At 38.4% G+C, this 19101-nt stretch overlaps 1 protein-coding gene across 4 annotated transcripts in view; it reads left to right on the top strand.

Moving 5' to 3' along the window:
* The window catches only part of DIAPH2 (diaphanous-related formin 2), a 964164-nt gene that overhangs the window by 818728 nt on the left and 126335 nt on the right, over positions 1 to 19101 (top strand). For 2 of the 4 annotated variants that reach the window (XM_011987566.1, XM_011987564.1), the window contains one exon: positions 13117 to 13259. The exons of the other annotated variants lie outside the window; for them this stretch is intronic. In XM_011987566.1, the coding sequence (XP_011842956.1) occupies positions 13117 to 13166 (50 nt within the window). In that variant the 3' untranslated portion in view covers positions 13167 to 13259. Of the gene's footprint in view, positions 1 to 13116; positions 13260 to 19101 lie in introns of those variants that run through there. 4 annotated transcript variants of the gene reach the window in all.

The following is a 19101-nucleotide window of genomic DNA, read 5'->3' as shown; positions in this document are numbered from 1 at the left end:
ACAATAAATAAACAGTGTATGTCCCTAAGTTACTATCCTATGTCTAGCTGAGGAGAAAAGACATGGACACACCAAAGAAGTAAGAGATAAGGATATGTATATAACAGTATGTGTGTACCATGTATGAATTTGCAGGCACTAATACCCATAGATGAGCCCTATTTGGCTATTGGGACTGTGCCTCTCCTAATTGGGTGGCTTGGTTGGAATTGCTTCATCTGATGTGGAGCCTTAATAGTCAGTCAATGGTTTTTTTTTTTCTCTTTACTTATTCACTCTTTATTTTGAAATTTTCAAGTATAAACAAAATACAATAATATAAAAAAAACAAACAAACATGAACCCAGCTTCCACAATGATCAATTCTTGATCAATTTTGTTTTCTCCATACTGCTACTCTTGGATATTTTGAAACAGATCTCAGACATTATATTTTTTTCATCTGTAAATGTTTCTATAAGCATCCATAAAAGATGATTATTTCTAATATAACCAAATACTATTATCATATCTTACTAAGAAAAATAATTCTTAATAACAAATATCTATTTAGTGTTTACATTTCCCTGATTATTTGCTTTGGTTTTTTTGTTTCGTTTTTTGTTTTTGAGACGGAGTCTTGCTCTGTCACTCAGGCTGGAGTGCAGTGGCACTATCTCGGCTCACTGCAACCTCTGCCTCCTGGGTTCAGGCAATCCTTCTGCCAAAGCCTCCCGAGTAGCTGGGATTACAGGCACCCACCACCACGCCTGGCTAATTACTGTATTTTTAGTAGAGTTGGGGTTTCACCATGTTGGCCAGACTGATCTCCAACTCCTGAGCTCAAATGATCCGCCCCTCTCCCAAAGTGCTGAGATTACAGGTGTGAGCCACCACGCCCAGCCGATTATCTACTCTTTTTGGTTAGTTTGAATTGGGAACTAAACAAAGTTGATTCATTATTATGGTTCTGTTAAATCTCTTTTTAACAATGGAATCCCCCTTGTGTTAATTATCAATTAGTTATCAATTGCTGCTTACCAAGTTACCTTTAAAACGTAGTAGTTTAAAACTACAAATGTTTATTATCTCATAGTTTCTGTGGGTCAGGAATTTGGGAGCAGTTTAGCTGAGTGATGGTTTCAGTGTCTGTCATGAGATGGTAGTCCATTGTCTCTGGGCCTGACTGAGGCTAGAAGATCTACTCCAAGCTCACTTCTCCACTATACTGGCCTCTCTATAGAGCTTCTTGACTGTTGCTATGGTCTGAATGTTTTGTCCTCGCAAAATACATATTTTGAAACATAGTCTCCAATGTGGTAGTATTAAAAGGTGAGGCCTTTGGAAAGTGATTACCCTTATAAAAGAAGTTCAAGGAAGCATGTTTGCTCCTTCAACCATATGAGGACACCGAGAAAGTGCCTCTATGAAACAGAGAACGAGCCCTTATCAGATACCGAATTTACTGGTGCCTTGATATTAAACGTCCCAGCCCCAAGAACTGTGAGCAATAAATACCATTGGGTATTTTGTTATAGTAGCCCAAATGGACTAAGACAAGCACCTTTACAACATGGCAGCTGGCCTCCCCAAGAGTGAGTGATCTAAGAGAGAAAGCAAAGAGGAAACCACAGAGCATTCTGTATCCTAGTCTTGGAAGCGATATAACAATACTTGTGTCATATTCTACCAATCACAAAAACCAACCCAGAAACCATGTGGGAGGGAATTACACCAGAGTGTGAATACCAAGGGATTGGGATAATTGGGGAGGATCATCTTGGAGGCTGACTGCTCCACCTTTTCATCTGTTTCTCTTTTTTTCTTGTAATTTTCAGAGGTCTTTTTTTTCCTTCCTTCCTTCCTTCCTTCCTTCCTTCCTTCCTTCCTTCCTTCCTTCCTTCCTTCTTTCCTTCCTTCCTTCCTTTCTCTCTTTCTCTCTTTCTCTCTCTCTTTCTCTCTTTCTCTCTTTCCAAAATCCTGAGCTCAAGCGATTCTCTCACCTTGACCTCCCAAAGTGTTAGGATTACAGGTGTGAGCCACCATGCCCAGCCCACTTGTTATTGTTGAAGCAACCAGGTCATTTGTCTGATTGAGTTTATATTTTGTTTATTGCATCGCATTAGTGTTATTTACCTGTTTCTTTGCCTGTCCCCCTACTCCATATATTTTCTATAAATTTATAGTTAGATAAACCAAGCCACTCTAAGGCTTGATCAGATTCAGGTTTTACCTTTTTGTCCAGACGTCCTTATTGTTGTTGGTGTTGTGAGGTTTTACATGGGAGCACATGATGGGTGGTTGACTCTTTTTGTTATATTAGCAGCCGCTGATGATTCTCTAGGTCCATTAGTTCAAAAGAGTACTATTCTATTATTCCTCCTTTAATTAGTTTGACGACTTCTTAAAAAACAAAAATGCCCCCTCATCAACTATTTGATTATATGTAGGTATATTTCATATAATGAAGGGATGATAAATACTTCTCTCTGTCAGTTTTCAGTAAGTTGTTGTCTCTCTAGAATCCTCTAAAGGTAACAAGTGAGGTCTAGGAACCAACATGGATGTGCTGAAGCAGAGTCTCCATGGATAGGTCCTGGTCGTGGGGATTTTGAAAACGCTTCCTATGTGATTCTAATTTGGTCCTCTATTAACTTCTACTAATCTCCATTCCCAGAGTCTGGCCTAGTAGGTATGGGAGGGGGCCAAGGATTCTGTTTTTGTTTTTTCTTTTAATCTCTAGATAATCCTCTTCAGCTGACAAGTTTGGGGAACACTACAGTAGAAAACACCTTTTTAAACTTACTGTGACTATATGCATCTATGCTATTCTTCCATGCCGTGGGCGTCTCAAGTTTACTCTCAAGCTAGCTGCCATGTTGTAAAGATGCTTGTCTTAGTCCACTGGGCTAAGGAGAGTTGAGAGTCTCGCTTAGTGCTATAGTTATACCAAAAACTATGGAGTTAGACTGTGTGGGTCTAAATCTTGACTCTGCCACTTACTAGCTTTGTGACCTTGAGGCAGTGTATTACCTTTCTGCCTCAATGTTCTCACATGTAAAATGGAAATGATAGTAGGATTTTCCTCGTGGTGGTTTTGAGAACTATATGAGTTAACATTGTGTTTAGAACAGGGTTTTGTAAGAATTTCTTAAATACATAATAGAGCTATCTCCCTCTGGGAGTACTTCCTTGGAACATTTTGTTGATAAAAGCCAAATTTGGTGGTTATTAATCTCATCATGATAACATTGTCATTTATTGGATGTTTATATATGCCAGGCATGATGGGTTATGTATATTCTCTAGTTCACATAATCCTCATATCAATCCTACAAAATTAGCAATATTATTTTAATTTTATATATCGGGAAACTGAGTCTCTGAGAAGTAACTTGCTCAGTGTATTAGAGCTCATAAGTGATGGTATGGATATGACATATATTAAAGAGGCAGCATGATGGTTAAGAGCACAGCATCTGGAGCTAAGCTCTCTGGGTTCAAATCCTGGCACTACCACTTCCTAGTTGTGTATCTTGGGCAAGTTATTTAACCTATGTATCAGTTTCCTTATCTGTAAAATGAGGATAATAGTTATACCTACCTCATGGGTTATTATGAGGATTAATGAAGTTAATACTTTCTAAGTACCTAAAATGGTCCCTAGCACAAAATGTTGGAAAACTTTTCCTCAGTTCCGCTAAAGACAGAGTTCTTTGTCCCCCAGCCACAAAAATTTAGGCTCGCAGACAGTTTGAATCTTGAGTAAGACAGGGTTTTGTTCGGTGAAAAGGAAGAAAAGGGGGAAACAGGGACTCTCGCAAGGCCAGAGTCCCTGCTAGAGCAGGATGTTGGAATCCCAGCTTCCACACAGGAAGAGGAGGGGCCAGTCTCCTCCTCAATGTAAACTTAACGAGGCTCCACCTCAGTGGGCTGTTTAGAGTTTCTCCAGGGACCCCTTCCCACCTGGCTGTCTCAATAATAAATACTTTGTATGTACTAGCTGGTTATTATTACTGCTATTATGATTTTTATTAGTTTAAAATAGTTTAAAGAATAGTTTAAAAGAGTTTAAAGAAAAGGCAGCAGTAAAAAAGGAGAGACTGAAGTTGCCAGTAAGGAAGGGAATACATGTATTTCAATAAATGCCTTAATAAATAAATCAATCTTCAGGAGGGGAGAAAAGGAGAGTTGTCTCTACCACAAAGAGGAGCAGAATAGAAAACAATTGGTTTCTAGGCGAAGGCAGATGATTAAACTCCTGGGAGATAGATTCATTTTGACAAGGTAGAAATCAAGCTAATCATTTAGAAATGAAGAAAGGAAGGCAGAATTGGAAGCCTGTGGAGGCAGGGGAGATTTGGGGACACTTGGGGAGTCAAACCACGGAGCACACAGTAGACATAGCTAAGTTGCGTTTTGTCAGTGCTTGATCATGGCTGAATTCCTTGTGGCTAAAAAAAATTATGCCTGGTGGAGGGGATAGCTCAGCAGCCTAGTGAGGGCAATGAGTTTGGACATGGTTGAATGGGATAGTTACGATGGTAAGTAGAAGTGAAGGAGCATTGAACAAGGAATCAGGAGACTTGGATTCATTTTTTAACTTTACTATCAACTAGCTTGTATGACCTCGAATAGTTCACTTGACCTTTGGATCTCAGTTAATTCACTTATGAAATAAGAGAGCTACATCAGTTTATCTCTAACATTACTTCTAATTCCAGAATGTATGACCCTACAGGGCCGATTCTAGCATCTAGCTGCACCAGAAAGGAGTCAATTGAAATGGCAAGAGTTAAGAAAGTGATGGGAAGGCCCAGGGAGATTGGGATGCAGGTTCAATGAAAGTGAAGGTAGATGAGGGAACTCATGTCAGTCTCTCAGTCTTTCTGCCTTTAAGATTTTTCTTTTCTGTACTCCAAATTCTAAGACTAGTTTGTCTTTTTCTTTTTTTTTTTTTTGGTAGTAAATATTATTATGGCTATTGTGAATTTAATAGGCTATGTTTAACACACACAACAGTAAATGTTATTTTAGTTTTACATATCTGAAATGTTCATTAATGCATCAGAAATAAACAGTTCACTGGTAGGGAGTTATTTTTTTTCTTTCAAGCAGAACATAACAAAATAGTATTTTATGCTTTCCTGTGCCCATAATAACATTACATTTTGGAGTAGCTAACTAGGTTGCTTGAACACGCTGTTACAGAACTGGTTAATCCATAATTCAGCAGGTTCTTGGCTTCCAAGTTGCCTTATTGACAAGCCTGAAGAAAGTGGATGGAACTAATTAGCACTCAGCATTATAAAATAGGAAGAATTAAATAAAGCAGCTTCAATATTAAACTCAGACCCCTATGAAGATATTCCCTTTAGTTATGGGGATTTTGAAATGATGGACAGGCTAAACCAAAACTCATAATCCTATTACAGTCTCCTACACCCACCTAATAAGCTTCAAGAGCTGTTTCCTTGGAGTCTGGGATATTGCCATCTTCCTCTAGGCTTTTCTGTATATAGCTTATAAATTCTTTACTGTTTCCACTAAATACTTTGTTATTTAAAATAGCATAAAAGAGAGTATATAAGTATATATACATATTGATGCATTTTGACTGTAATAATATCCTTGGCCTGTAGGGAACTTCAAATTATTAATAATTTCAGAGGAAAGCTTTTTAAGAAAAAAGCTCCAGGCTTAGCTGTAATGAGGCATTTGAAAAGGAAGAGGGGTTATGTTTATATGCGTAATGAAAATATTGAACCCTTTGGGATGTTATGAACCATGGTGCACTAATAAATGATCTTCCCATTTCAGTGTTCCAGCAGACATCTTTGTACCCCTGATGTACTCTTGCAAAATGCCTGTAGCTCACATTTCCTTTAAAATATTTCTATCTCCTGACATTCGTTACTGTGGGTGGGGGTGCAACAGGATAAATCTGATGGAGAAAGCAGGACTATACAAGAAGCAGACAAAATTGGTGGTTTAGAATAATGAGCCCATTTTCAGCTGAGCTGTGTAGTTCATATGAATTAATTAACCCCTTACAAACATTTGTCTGACAATCCAAATTCTCATTCAGTTCAGTGGGTTTTATAATTATCATTTAACTAAATAGCACTAAGGACTGTTTATATCCTGACATGAAGGAAGCTTTGTCGAATTCTTTTGCTGTAAATCATCTGAAGTTGTTTACAATTTGCAGTAGTCTTGGTTTGTGCTCAGGTTGCTGGTTTGTTGCTTTAAAAAATATTTTCAGAGTGCTAATTATAGAATATGCTGTAGAGTTTGCTTAGCTTTGTAAGGGTAGAAGACCTTTGTAAAGAACATTTTCACATTTTAATTGGAAGAATGTAGGCTTAAGCTATTATCTATCATGTTAAACAAAATGAATCCTATGATGCTAAATGGATATAGAATGATTAATTACTCATTCTTAAGACCTGTGCCATCTAGTTCCTGATGATAACATGGTGATAACGCACTTTTTACCCAGAAAGAGAGAAATGAGAGTATTGTGATGACCATGCTGCAACAGAGTGTGAGAACACTTAAAAAAAAAAAAAAAAAAAAAAAAAGTTTGAAATAGGAAGCATCTGGGACCTCCGTTCTATGCTGTTTGTGTGTGTGATTGCTTTTAATTTTTGTAGAAAAAGTTAAGATACTATTAATAAGCATTTTACTTAATTGAGTCTCTTCTGATTACAAGGAACAAAAAGCTACTTAAACTGGGTGTTCATTGAACAGATACAGAAAGGCTCAAGGGAATTCAGGGCAGGGTGTATTATATACCTAGACCTGGAGCCCTGGAAATGGGATCTTTGCTGTCCTTTCAAGGTGACTCTGCGGTCCTTCACAGCATGAGTTCCTGGGCCCTTTAGTGCTTGAAACGAGACTACTTATCCTCATCTAACTGCTTCTTCTTCCTCCTGACAATGATTCTTGGGTCCCAATTCTGTGTTCCTGTGACAGGAATGTTATTTGAATCTTTTTTTTTCCCCCTGTGTTTGTTTGTTTTTTTGTTTGTTTGTTTTTTGCACAAGGCCCAAGTCTTTGACAAGCCTAGGATGGTTCCCCTGTAGGTCAGGTTCCTTCCCTGCTTCAATCAGCTATTACATTTTTTTTTTTTTTTTTTTTTTTGGAGACTGAGTCTCACTCTGTCACCAAGCTGGAGTGCAATGGGGCGATCTCGGCTCACTGCAACCTCTGCCTTCTGGGTTCAAGCGATTCTCCTGCCTCAGCCCCTCAAGTAGCTGGGACTATAGGCGTATACTACCACACCTGGCTAATTTTTGTATTTTTAGTAGAGACAGGGTTTCACCATGTTGGCCAGGTCGATCTCAAACTTCTGACCTCAGGTGATCCGCCCTCCTCGGCCTCCGAAATGCTGGGATTGCAGGCGTGAGCCACTGCTCCTGGCCTCTACTATTTGTATTACATAATAACAAATTTAATCCTCACAAAAATCCTATTAGAGAGGTTAAGTACTATGACTATATTCCCTGTTATAGTGGGGGAAACTGAGTCAAGGAGAGGTTAAGTAACATTTCCAAGGTTATGTAACTCCAGGGTGTGTGATGAGTTAGGAGATCTGGTTTCTAATGCTTGACACATCACTGTGTGAATGACTTGGAGTGAATCACTTAATCTCCCTGGGCATTCAGCCATTCCATGAACAGTTTAAAAATTATTTTTCTAATTTTTTTAATTGACAAACTAAAAGGAGGAATCAGGTCCATTACCACATTGTCATAGGCACTGCTTTGTTGTATGGAATAGAAATCTACACAAGGTAGCTTGAGTGAAGGGGTATGTATTTAAGGATGTGATAAGCAACCTTGTGGACATCCAAGGATAGGAAACAACAGTGAGACCATGAGTGTCTTAGGCTGGAACTAAAATGGAAAAGTTAGAAATACAAGTTGCTCTTGGGCCAGGCGTGGTGGCTCACACCTGTAATCCTAGCACTTTGGGAGGCTGAGGTGGGCAGATCACAAGGTCAGGAGATCGAGACCATCCTGGCTAACATGGTGAAACCCCATCTCTACTAAAAATACAAAAAAAAAAAAAAATCAGCTGGGTGTGGTGGCACACACCTGTAGTCCCAGCTAATCAGGAGGCTGAGGCAGGAGAATGGCGTGAACCCAGGAGACGGAGCTTGCAGTGAGCCGAGATCACGCATTGGTTTCCTTTGAACGTGACTGCCACAGCTATGATACAGTATGATGCTTACTTCAAGTGCCTATCTTTATGTGACATGGGTCTCTCCAAGTTCAGATTCTTGTGACAGAATCTGACTGACCCAGCTAGCCTGTGAATTTGTTTCCCTTAAGTCAGGTGTTCAGTCTGTGGCCAATCAGCCAGAGCAGAGATAAGATCACATGGTGCATAGGACTGTCACCTTTTCCAGGGACTGGATGAAAGAGCAGATTCTCTGAGAAATGTACGGGAAGGGCTGGCAAATAGACAGATGTTTGCTACACCTATAATCCTAGCACTCTAACAGAGTTTTAAAGTATAGTGTTTATTTCTCCATAGATCATCACGTTAGCTACATAAATATTTTTTAAGCACTTCACTATATACCAGGGACTTTACTACGACTACACTAACTTCAGGCCCTCTATTTCCTAATCTGTAAAATGAACTATCTTGTCTTGCTTTAGAATTCACACACATACACACACACAAACATTTATGCATTTATCTGTATTTTACTGAATACAATTGCCATTTCATATCCATAGATTCTACATTCATGGATTCAATGAAAGGCATATCGAAAATATTTTTTAAAATTGCATCTGTACTAAACATGCACAGACTTTTTCCATGTCCCCTAAACAATACAATGTAACAACTTTTACATAGCATTAACATTTTATTAGGTATTTTAAGTTGTCAAGAGATGATTTAAAGTATACAGGAGGATGTGCATAGGTGATATACAAATACTATGCCGTCTTAGATAAGGGACTTGAGCATCTGCTAATTTTTTGGTTTCCAAAGGAAGTTCTGGAACCAATTTCTCATGGATACCCGGGGATGATTGTATGTTGCTTTTGTTACCAAACCAACCAGAATTTTTTTCGTTCGTTTGTTTTGAGGTGAAGTTTTGCTCTTGTTGCCCAGGCTGGAGTACAATGGCGCAATCTCAGCTCACTGCAACCTCCGCCTCCTGGGTTCAAACGATTCTCCTGCCTCAGCCTCCCAAGTAGCTGGGATTACAGGCATGCATCACCATGCCTGGATAATTTTGTATTTTTAGTAAATACGGGGTTTCACCATGTTGGTCAGGCTGGTCTCAAACTCCTGACCTCAGGTGATCCACTCACCTTGGCCTCCCAAAGTGCTGGGATTACAAGCAAGAGCCACCACACTTGGCCCCAACCAGAATTTATTTATCCAAATGAATGTTCTGCAGTACCTTGAATTTGAGCTAGAGAAGAAATTCAGTATCATTTCTTCAGTTACATCTAGTGTTTAATCAAACTTTAGTATTGCACAGCTTAGTTACCCAGGTTACTTATTAATTTGGCTCTGAAATATTTGTTTTCTAAAACTCAAATCTATTAAATGTCAAAGACTTGCTGTCATCAAAACTATTTAAAAGGCTGTGAGGCCTACTGTAAAGATATCCCGAAGAAGGACTTCACAAATGTTTTTTGCCAATGATAGAATCATTACTTAATTCTGTAGCTCCTAAAATAACTACCTTGAAGAGGACAGATCTTACCAACGTATGTAGGTTGTTTAAAAAATCATTCACATTATGTACAGAATCAAAGATTTTAAAAAGTATACAAGATACAAATACCCAGTTAAATCTATAGTTAGGCGTTTGAGACTTAAGAAACAATTTGATGGGACTCTTTACTGAAGTATTAAAAAAGCGGAATTTTGTCTCACATCTGTTTCACCTACTGTGACCCAGGATCTAAATATGTCAGTATACTTCTCTTCTTATGCCCACATAGAAAAAAATATGGATTGAAATGCTTAGAACACATTGGAAACTAGATGGATTTAGAGCTTTTAGAGGAAGAACACCTTGCCACAAATCTCCCCCTGAACCAGCCGAGTGAATTAATCTTTGTTTTTGTTGTTGCTCTTGCAGCTGTTTTACCATAGTTATGCAAAAGTAATGCTGCAAGTACAGGCCAAAGCCCCAGAGGGGGTAGTTGAGGTTCAGCAAAATAGATTTACCAAATCCATTGGTGTTTGCCTGGTTTTATGTTGGCATTTAGAAGCTATCTTTATTTTGGTAGCTTAGTAGCTTGAGAGAGAGAGAGAGAGTATGTGTGTATAGGTATGTTTATATGTATTGCTGACAAATTCAAAGACATTTGATTAAATATGCTTTAGGTAAGAAGTGAAAAATATTGTATATATTTTTTCTTTTTCTATGGATTGCAGTATCTTCATTTCTGTGGTTACTTTTTGCAAAAGATTAGTCTGTCCAGATTCATCATTCTAGTTTCAAAGAGGAATGAAGGACAATTTAAAGCTAAATTCAAATTCTATATAAGTAGTATAATCTGATGAACACACCCTTTTATCCCAAATTTAGAGCAACAAATGTTTTATTTAATTTGAGAATATGAAATAGGAAAGGTCCACCATGAAAGTGGTTTCAGAAGTTCAAAATGTTAACTACAGCTTCCATGCATTACAGTCCCACGATGCTCATTTAATTCCAGAGTAAGTCACTTCTTGTTTCTAGAAAACTAGTCATAGTTAGACTAATTTCTTTTTGATGTTGTTTTACAAAGATTTGAAATAAATGCACGAAGTCTTCCTTCTCTGTAGTAGACTAGTATCCTGGTTTCTGCATTTTTCCTGAGGAATTATACTTTAAGACCTAACATAAACAATGTAGAAGAATCCTCTAAATGTGACTTGCAGATTCCCTTTGTATAGGACATTTTCTTTGGTGTTAATCACGATCCTGAATCATTCCTGCCCCAGCCTTTTGTCTCATCTTCCCTGGTATACATTTACAAACTGACCCTAATGGGTAAGGAAGAAACAGACAAATAGAATAGCTATAAGATGAACAGTAGTTTTATAAAAAAAACTTTAAAATATTTTTCACACTCTGTAGGGGAATAAGCAGATAATTTGCATATACACTTGTGGCTCTGTGATGTTTTCATATACCATAATTTAACACCTTTGCAAAATCTTAGCAGAGGCCATAGGGATACACAATTAGATGCTTACTCTAAACCTGGAGCAATGTGATTTGGGCTGATTTGCAGAGAGACTATAAAAGCTGAAAAATCAGTTTGACAACGTTCCTGCTGGGATTGGCCTGCAATAAATGTTCACAGTTGTATTTGGAGGCCATGCCACTTTAGTCAGATCACTGGGGCTCAGGAGATGATGGCTACAGTAAAACTTGAGTTCACTGCTTATCAGGCAATGTGTGAAGGCTCCCAGGCTGAAGGTTCATTAGGTCAGTCTGTAAGAGCTGTCAATCAGACCAAGCTGTCAGGGGAATACTTTTTAAAAAAATAAACAGAAGTAAAATTTTTCTACTTAGGATTTTTCCACATTGCATCCCTTCTGCCATCATATTGTCCATAGAAGAGACAGCTCTTGCAAGAGAGTAGAATATTAGCCCATTGTAATGTTCCGAATGTCAGCCTTTGGCCACCATCACCTATGAGCATGACTGCTGCTCTTAGTAATCATTGTGGTCACTTAGGATGAATAGGATAGAATGGTTGTCCAAAGTACATTAGTCTTTAAGGAGTTAAGGACTTGCATCATATTCATTAGCCACAGTATCTTACCGCTGTGATGGAAACATAGAAGGTGCTCAGATGTTTATTGATCTCAACATCAAGAACAGAAACCACTATATGAATCTGGCATACATATGGCCTTTACCGCCCCGTTTCCCATTCTTCTTGGCTTAACAAAATTTGACAAAATTATTTCCTGTATTTCTTCCATATTGTCAAGCGTGTATTGTTTTATAGCTAGAAAACCTATTATTTAAGTTTGATTTTGGTGTATTTATTGATTGAGCATGACTAGAATATTTGAAAGGTCTTTTTTTTAAAAAAAAAAAAACAAAAACTGTGTATTACTTGTAAAGGAAGCCAAGAAAGTTTGGAGGTGCACTGTTTATTAGGTTTTGTGTGAACATTTAACACTAAAACATTAGTTAATATGTATTCACCATTTAGATGATTGTAAAACATTATATCAATGTGGCAAGTCACTAAATCAAAACACAGGTAACTGGAACAGACTGACACAGAACACAGTTGACCTCATCAGATACATAGAAACCATGGTAGGATGACCAAGATAAAACAGTATAGCTATGAAAACATCAAGTTGATGATAGCATAGGCTCTAATTATTATCATCATCAATAGAATGTGAATGTATAATAAAAAGTGAATTATATAGTTTTGTTTAACTCTTGTTTTAGTTAGCACCAGATTCAGCTACAGTTGTATTTATAAATCTATGTTAATTTCTAATAGTTAGAATTAATTACTTCTTCCTAGAATAATACTCTTCCTAGAATGGAAATTTGGAAAATATACTCTACTAAATATCAGTTGATTTTATTTCCAGGTGGCATCCATTAGGACAAACATTATGAAAAGGCCACTGACCAAAATGTTGATTTCCTAGCTGACACCTGGAAGAAAAAATAAACTTATGTTTAATGGAGTAGACTATCTAAATCCCTGTTTTGAGAAGAGTGCACATTCATGAATATGTATTCATTGCTGAATTCAATAGATTCGAGTAGTGAAGGACATCTGTATCATAGAAAGTAGCATCTATTCATTAACTTACAACTTTCCAAAGAAACAAGCAAGAATGCAGCTTGAGATGGAGTGCTGGCAGTACCCAGTTCATTCCTTTATTTTGTGACACGTTTATCATGACCTGCATGATAACTAATGAAATAAATATGAGATTTGTGTGTTATTTATAGCCTAATTTGTTGAGACTCTCATTTCAAGTTACAGTAGCACAATCATAAATCAATATTATAAATGAGTTATTTATGCTTTTGTCTTATTCAGTGTTCTAGGTGCATTATGGTTTTTTATTCATACATTTCAAATAATATTTCTCTTTATTTCTTCTTTTCTGCAGTGGTAAATCATTCCTGTGCAACAAGGGCTAATCCAAGATCAGCTACATAAATGGCCTGAGTGCTGTTTTAAACAGGATTGGGTGAATGTACAACATGACTTTTTAAGATAATCAAGGAGTAAAAGTTTCTAGTGGAAACATGATATTCATTTTGTCCGGTCCTCTTTTATTTCTGCCTAAGGCTTTCTCATAAAATTTATGCTATTTGCCCCTTAATACCGATTTCATGATGGTTAACCATATATATACCTGGAAAGAAAATATAGACTTGGGAAGAACAGATACATAGTCTACAATGAATATTTCTAGCTTTCATTCAAGACTGTATGCTTACTGTGTTGTGCAGAACATTCTGCCAGGCATTAAGCGGGATACAAAAGCAGTCTAAGATATGATCTCTATCCTGTGAATGTGTTTTTAAAATGTATACTAGTCATTATTGGAGTGACTATTATATAAAGACAAAAGCCACTAGGGTAGCCATGTTTTTTGCCAGTTATTAGCCATATATAGCGCATGTGTACACGCATACACACACACATACATATATGTAATACATAATTTTAGTATATTTAAATTAATCCATATTTTCAAGAACTTCATTAACTTGAACACTCAGAAATACCCTGAGTGTTTTAAGACATAATTGCAAATAACTCATGTAACACTTATATTTTTCTATCTTTGCATGTATGAAGTTTATGCATTCAGGCTTGTGCAAATGTATTTATATCATTTACCTAAACCCTTGATTATTTACACGTTCCTATATGGGATCACAGTCCTTCAGATATGATTCATAGCAAAGTGATTTCTTTACCTATTGGTATGCTACGATTGAGATACTTTAAGAATCCTGTGAGTTGTGTACATGGAAATATAAAATGGATTTTATCATTAATCCATTCAGAAATCATATTGGGCAATAGCACTACTACATGTACATTTAGTAGCAAACATGGATAGAATATTTGGAGATAATGAAGATTTCAAGACTGTGTTAAGAAAAAAAATAAAAATAAAAACAACCATGCAAGAGACGGGGCTCTTGGCTCTCAGCTCCAAAGCATGTGAAATATTCAGCTTAGGAACATAACTGCAGGAAGCACTTCTAGGTCATGGGAGTTGCTATGCACAAAAGAGGTATGCTTGTTCTAGCTCAGAGAAGCTTCCACATATATTATTTACTGAGGAAGCCTCATCTTAATGCCGTATAGAGGAGCCCGAATGACATACTCTTCGCAAGTGGCAGTATTGGTATTAGAGCATTCCAAGGGTGTGAGAATTAGTTTGGAAATGAACTGAGAAAAAGCAAATAATATTTCTTAACTATTGTAGAAAATGGAGGTATCGCTAGGAAAATTATATTTTCCTCTGGTTTTTCTCACCATTTATTTATTCTGCTCACCAAGGACCCTGGCTTTTGAGGAGAGGTCCATGGCTGAGAGAACATTAAAAGGAAACAGTGAAAGTGGAGAATGCAGATGCATATTTGGATTCAGGAGTAAGGGGAGGTTCAAGAGGTGCCTTCTATAGCAGAGTTGGTTGTTAAGTCGCACTACCCACAACATGCTGCCCACAATAACCACAGAAGAAAGGTTATACATAGGTAGGCCTGTTCTCTCTTTTATGCTCACTTACCACGCAAATGACATCTTTGTGCCTGTTGCTTGGGGTCATTGCCTAAAAATGTTGAGTTGAAACTGGCAATGAAGAAAGAATGGGCTGGGCATGGTGGGTCACGCCTGTAATCCCAACAGTTTGGGAGGCCAAGGCGGGTGGATCACCTGAGGTCAGGAGTTCGAGACCAGCCTGGCCAACATAGTGAAACCCCATCTCTACTAAAAATACAAAAAATCAGCCGGGCATGGTGGTGCACCTGTAATCCCAGCTACTTGAGAGGCTGAGGCAGGAGAATTACTTGAACCTGGGAGGTGGAGGTTACAGTGAGCCAAGATGGCACCGTTGCACTCCAGACTGGGCAACAAGAGTGAAACTCTGTCTCAAAAAAAAGAAAGAAAGAAAGAAAGAAAGAAAAATACAGAAAAAATGGAGGACTTTAACATTTCTTGAGTACCTATTATTTGCTTGGCGCTGTTCTAGGTGTCATATATACACCATCTCATTGCATCTTCACAACATTCCTGAGCATTAGCTTTTCTTTTCCCAACTTTACAGGGGAAGGAATGGAAGATTAGAGAAGTTAAGTAGTTTGGCCAAGGTCATAGCTGGTGAATGGCTGAATCAGAATCTGAACACCAGTTTGTCTAATTCCATACTGCATGCTATTTCCTTACAATGTTGCCTTTTCCTTAGGGGCTCATGCAAAAGATTTATGATTTCCTTCCGATTTTCTTTGGTCATGGTGCTCTAAACACTCGTAGCTGAATTTTTAGTTCTTACCTCAAGTAAGTGTGGTAACACTACTACATTTTTAAAGAATGAGTGATATAATTTGTAGAAATATTCACTGGAATGCTTTTAAGAGATTTCAAATCAAAAAGTTGAAAATTCATGCTATGCTCTAGGCATTATTGATCCTGAGCCATCTCATGCAGGTAGATATAAATCCTCTTCTTAAAGATCTCTGGTGAAAAAACACTTTTAGGCTTTTCCGTAGTAATTTACCTCATTGCTGAAAAGGTTTACAGATAGGTGTATGTGCATTGTTAGGACCAATGACATAATGCCCAGTTGCAGTGAATCAAGCTATTAAAATAATAATCCCTTTTAAAATTATAATCTTCAAAGGGTTTCCTAAAATCACTTATAGGAAGTTTATGTGATTTTGCTGTTTCTCTAGGAAAGGCAGTTATGTTTGAATATTTAAATAATCAGGCCTTGTATGGGTCACACAGGGATTTTTATTTTGCATTTGGATTCCCTTTATGGTTTAAATCACAGATCTCTACCTTAAATGCAAATGAATGGAGTGTTGAGAATTGACATAATTTTTTAAATTGCCATAGTTATTTCCAGGGAGTTTTACACCTCAGTGTAAGCATCTTATCCTGTATTATAATTGCTTGCTTGTTTGTCCTTCTAACAAGACCGTGAGCAATTGGAGGGCAAGGATTGTGCCTTACTCATCACAGTATCTCTAATGTTTAGCAAAATGCTTGACACACAGGAGTGATCAATAGTTATCTATTGAGTGACTGAATTAATTTCTCCAATTGATTCTGCTTAGACAGGCCTTTCTCCTACATTCCCTCAAATGCAACCTGCTAATTCACATTTCTCTATCCTGGTTTATGTTATTTCTCTCACCTGGGGTGCTCTTTCCTTCTTTTCTCCACTTATATAAGTCCACCTAGTTCTTCCTGGTACAACTAGTTGCTACATGCGTCCTGTTCTGACTATTCTAGCTCTCATAGAGTCATGTCCTCCTCATGCCTTGACTCTTTTAGCCTGTGGGATCCCCACACACTTTAGCCCTTTATTATGTGCAGCTTTATATTATTTGCCAATTTAAAAAATATTTCTGTCTTGTTTTCCCAACCATTGTGGAAAGTGGCCATGTAGGCCGGGCGCAGTGGCTCACGCCTGTAATCCCAGCACTTTGGGAGACCGAGGCGGGTAGATCATGAAGTGAGGAGATCGAGACCATCCTGGCTAACACGGTGAAACCCCGTCTCTGCTAAAAAATAAAAAATAAATAAAAAATAAAAATTAGCCGGGCGTGATGGTGGGCGCCTGTAGTCCCAGCTACTCGGGAGGCTGAGGCAGGAGAATGGCGTGAACCTGGGAGGCGGAGCTTGCAGTGAGCCGAGTTCGCGCTACTGCACTCCAGCCTGGGTGACAGAGCGAGACTCCGTCTCAAAAAAAAAAAAAAAGAAAAGAAAAGTGGCCATGTGTTGTATCATTTTCTCTCCCCTTCATGGTGACTTAAGTGTAGAAGAGACCATGGGATAACAAACTATGGCCTTTAAGCCAAATCCAGTCCAAAACCTAATAATAGTTCTTTCTTTTTTTTTTTTTTTATTTATCTATTTATTTATTTATTTTTGAGATGGAGTCTCGCTGTATCGCCCAGGCTGGAATGCAATGGCGTAATCTTGGCTCACTGCAACCTCTGCCTTCTGGAATCAAGTGATTATCCTGCCTCAGCCTGCTGAGTAGCTGGGATTACAGGCACATGCTACTGAGACGGGGTTTCACCAGGTTGGTGAGGCTGGTCTCAAACTCCTGACCTCGTGATCTGCCCACCTTGGCCTCCCAAAGTGCTGGGATTACAGGCGTAAGCCACCGCGCCCGGCAAGAATATTTCTTATGATTTTAAATGGTGAGAAAACAATCATAAGGGCTGGACGTGGTGGCTCACGCCTGTAATCCCAACACTTTGGGAGGCCAAGGTAGGTGGATCACTTGAGGTCAGAAGTTCGAGACCAGCCTGGCCAACGTGGTGAAACCCGTCTGTACTAAAAGTACAAAAATTAGCTGGGCGTGGTAACTGGTGCCTGTAGTCCCAGCTACTCGGGAGGCTGAGGCAGGAGAATCGCTTGAACCCAGGAGGCAGAGGTTGCAGCGAACAGAGATCTTGCCACTGCACTCCAGCCTGGGTGACAGAGGGACTGTCTCAAAAACCACAAGAAAAACAACATTTTGTGACATGAAAATTATATGAAATTCAACTTTCCATAAATACATTTTTTTGCAACATAGCCACATTTATTCATTTACATATTATTTGTGCCTGCTTTTGGGCTACAGCAGTAGAGTTGGGCAATTGTGACAGAGACTGTGGTCCACAAAGCCTAAAATATTTACTAGCTGACCCTTTACAGAGAAGGTTTGCCAACTGCTGGAGTAGATCATCAATGAATACTTACTGGTTAAATAATTCATTGTCTTAGGACTCTATTCTATTATGAAACAAGATACTCTGCAAGTACTGTTAATTATGCTGTCTTGCCTTACATAAAGAAAAATAGTAATAAAAGCAACCTCTGGAGCACAGATTATTTTTATCTTTTAGTTGTTGAAGTATAAAAATTTTCATTTTCTGATTGTCTGGTAAACTGACTTATAGTGCCCTTATTAGTTTTAAACCTTTTCAAATATGCAGAACCTCTTCCTGCAGAGATTTTAAAGAACAGGGTAAGGCCAGGCGCAGTGGCTCACACCTGTAATCCCAGCACTTTGGGAAGCCGAGGTGGGTGGATCACTGAGGTGAGGGGTTCGAGACCAGCCTGGCTGACATGGTGAAACCCTGTCTCCACTAAAAATACAAAAAATTAACCGGGCATGGTGGTGGGTGCCTGTAATCCCAGCTACTCGAGAGGCTGAGACAGGAGAATCGCTTGAACCCGGGAGACAGAGGTTGCAGTGAGCAGAGATCGCGCCACCGCACTCCAGCCTGAGTGACGGAGCATGACTCCATCTCAAAAAATAATAATAATAATAATAATAATAATAATAAAGAACAGGGTAGATGATTATCATTCTGGAATGGACTAGATAACTTCTAGTATTGTGCAGCCCAGTGATTCCTTGAATCTCCTCTAAATGTAAACCTTCCTTTATTAGAAATGAGAAATCTGATTTGTGGATATGAAGTCTCCTCATCCCCCATAACTCCTTGATTCTCCTTTGCCAGGACCTCCCCCAACCCTCCACTTTTGGTTTAATCTAGTTCTTCTAATTAAATATGAGATAATTAAAGTTCACAGAGTTTAAACCCAGCAGGTTTGATTTAATGATAAAAATCTTGGTTTGTCAGCTTTTCAAGGCATAATCCTGGCTGCTGCCTTATCTGACAGGTAGTCAGCCTAGCAGGTCTGAGGATGAAAACCAGAGCATCTCATCTTTTCAGGCATGACTTGCTATTTATCTTCTGAGGCGTAATTTACAATTGCCCTATAGAAAATGGGTAGGGTTAAATAAGTAAAAAAGGCCTCTTTTTGCTTTGGCTCAATTAATTCATTTCCTATGCGGTTGTCGATGACTAGGCTTACAAAGTAGACAGGTGTATTTCAAATGAGG

Source organism: Mandrillus leucophaeus, unplaced genomic scaffold (assembly GCF_000951045.1).
Source record: "Mandrillus leucophaeus isolate KB7577 unplaced genomic scaffold, Mleu.le_1.0 Scaffold311, whole genome shotgun sequence".
NCBI classification, from domain to species: domain Eukaryota; kingdom Metazoa; phylum Chordata; class Mammalia; order Primates; family Cercopithecidae; genus Mandrillus; species Mandrillus leucophaeus.
This window is presented reverse-complemented; position numbering and strand designations above follow the sequence as displayed.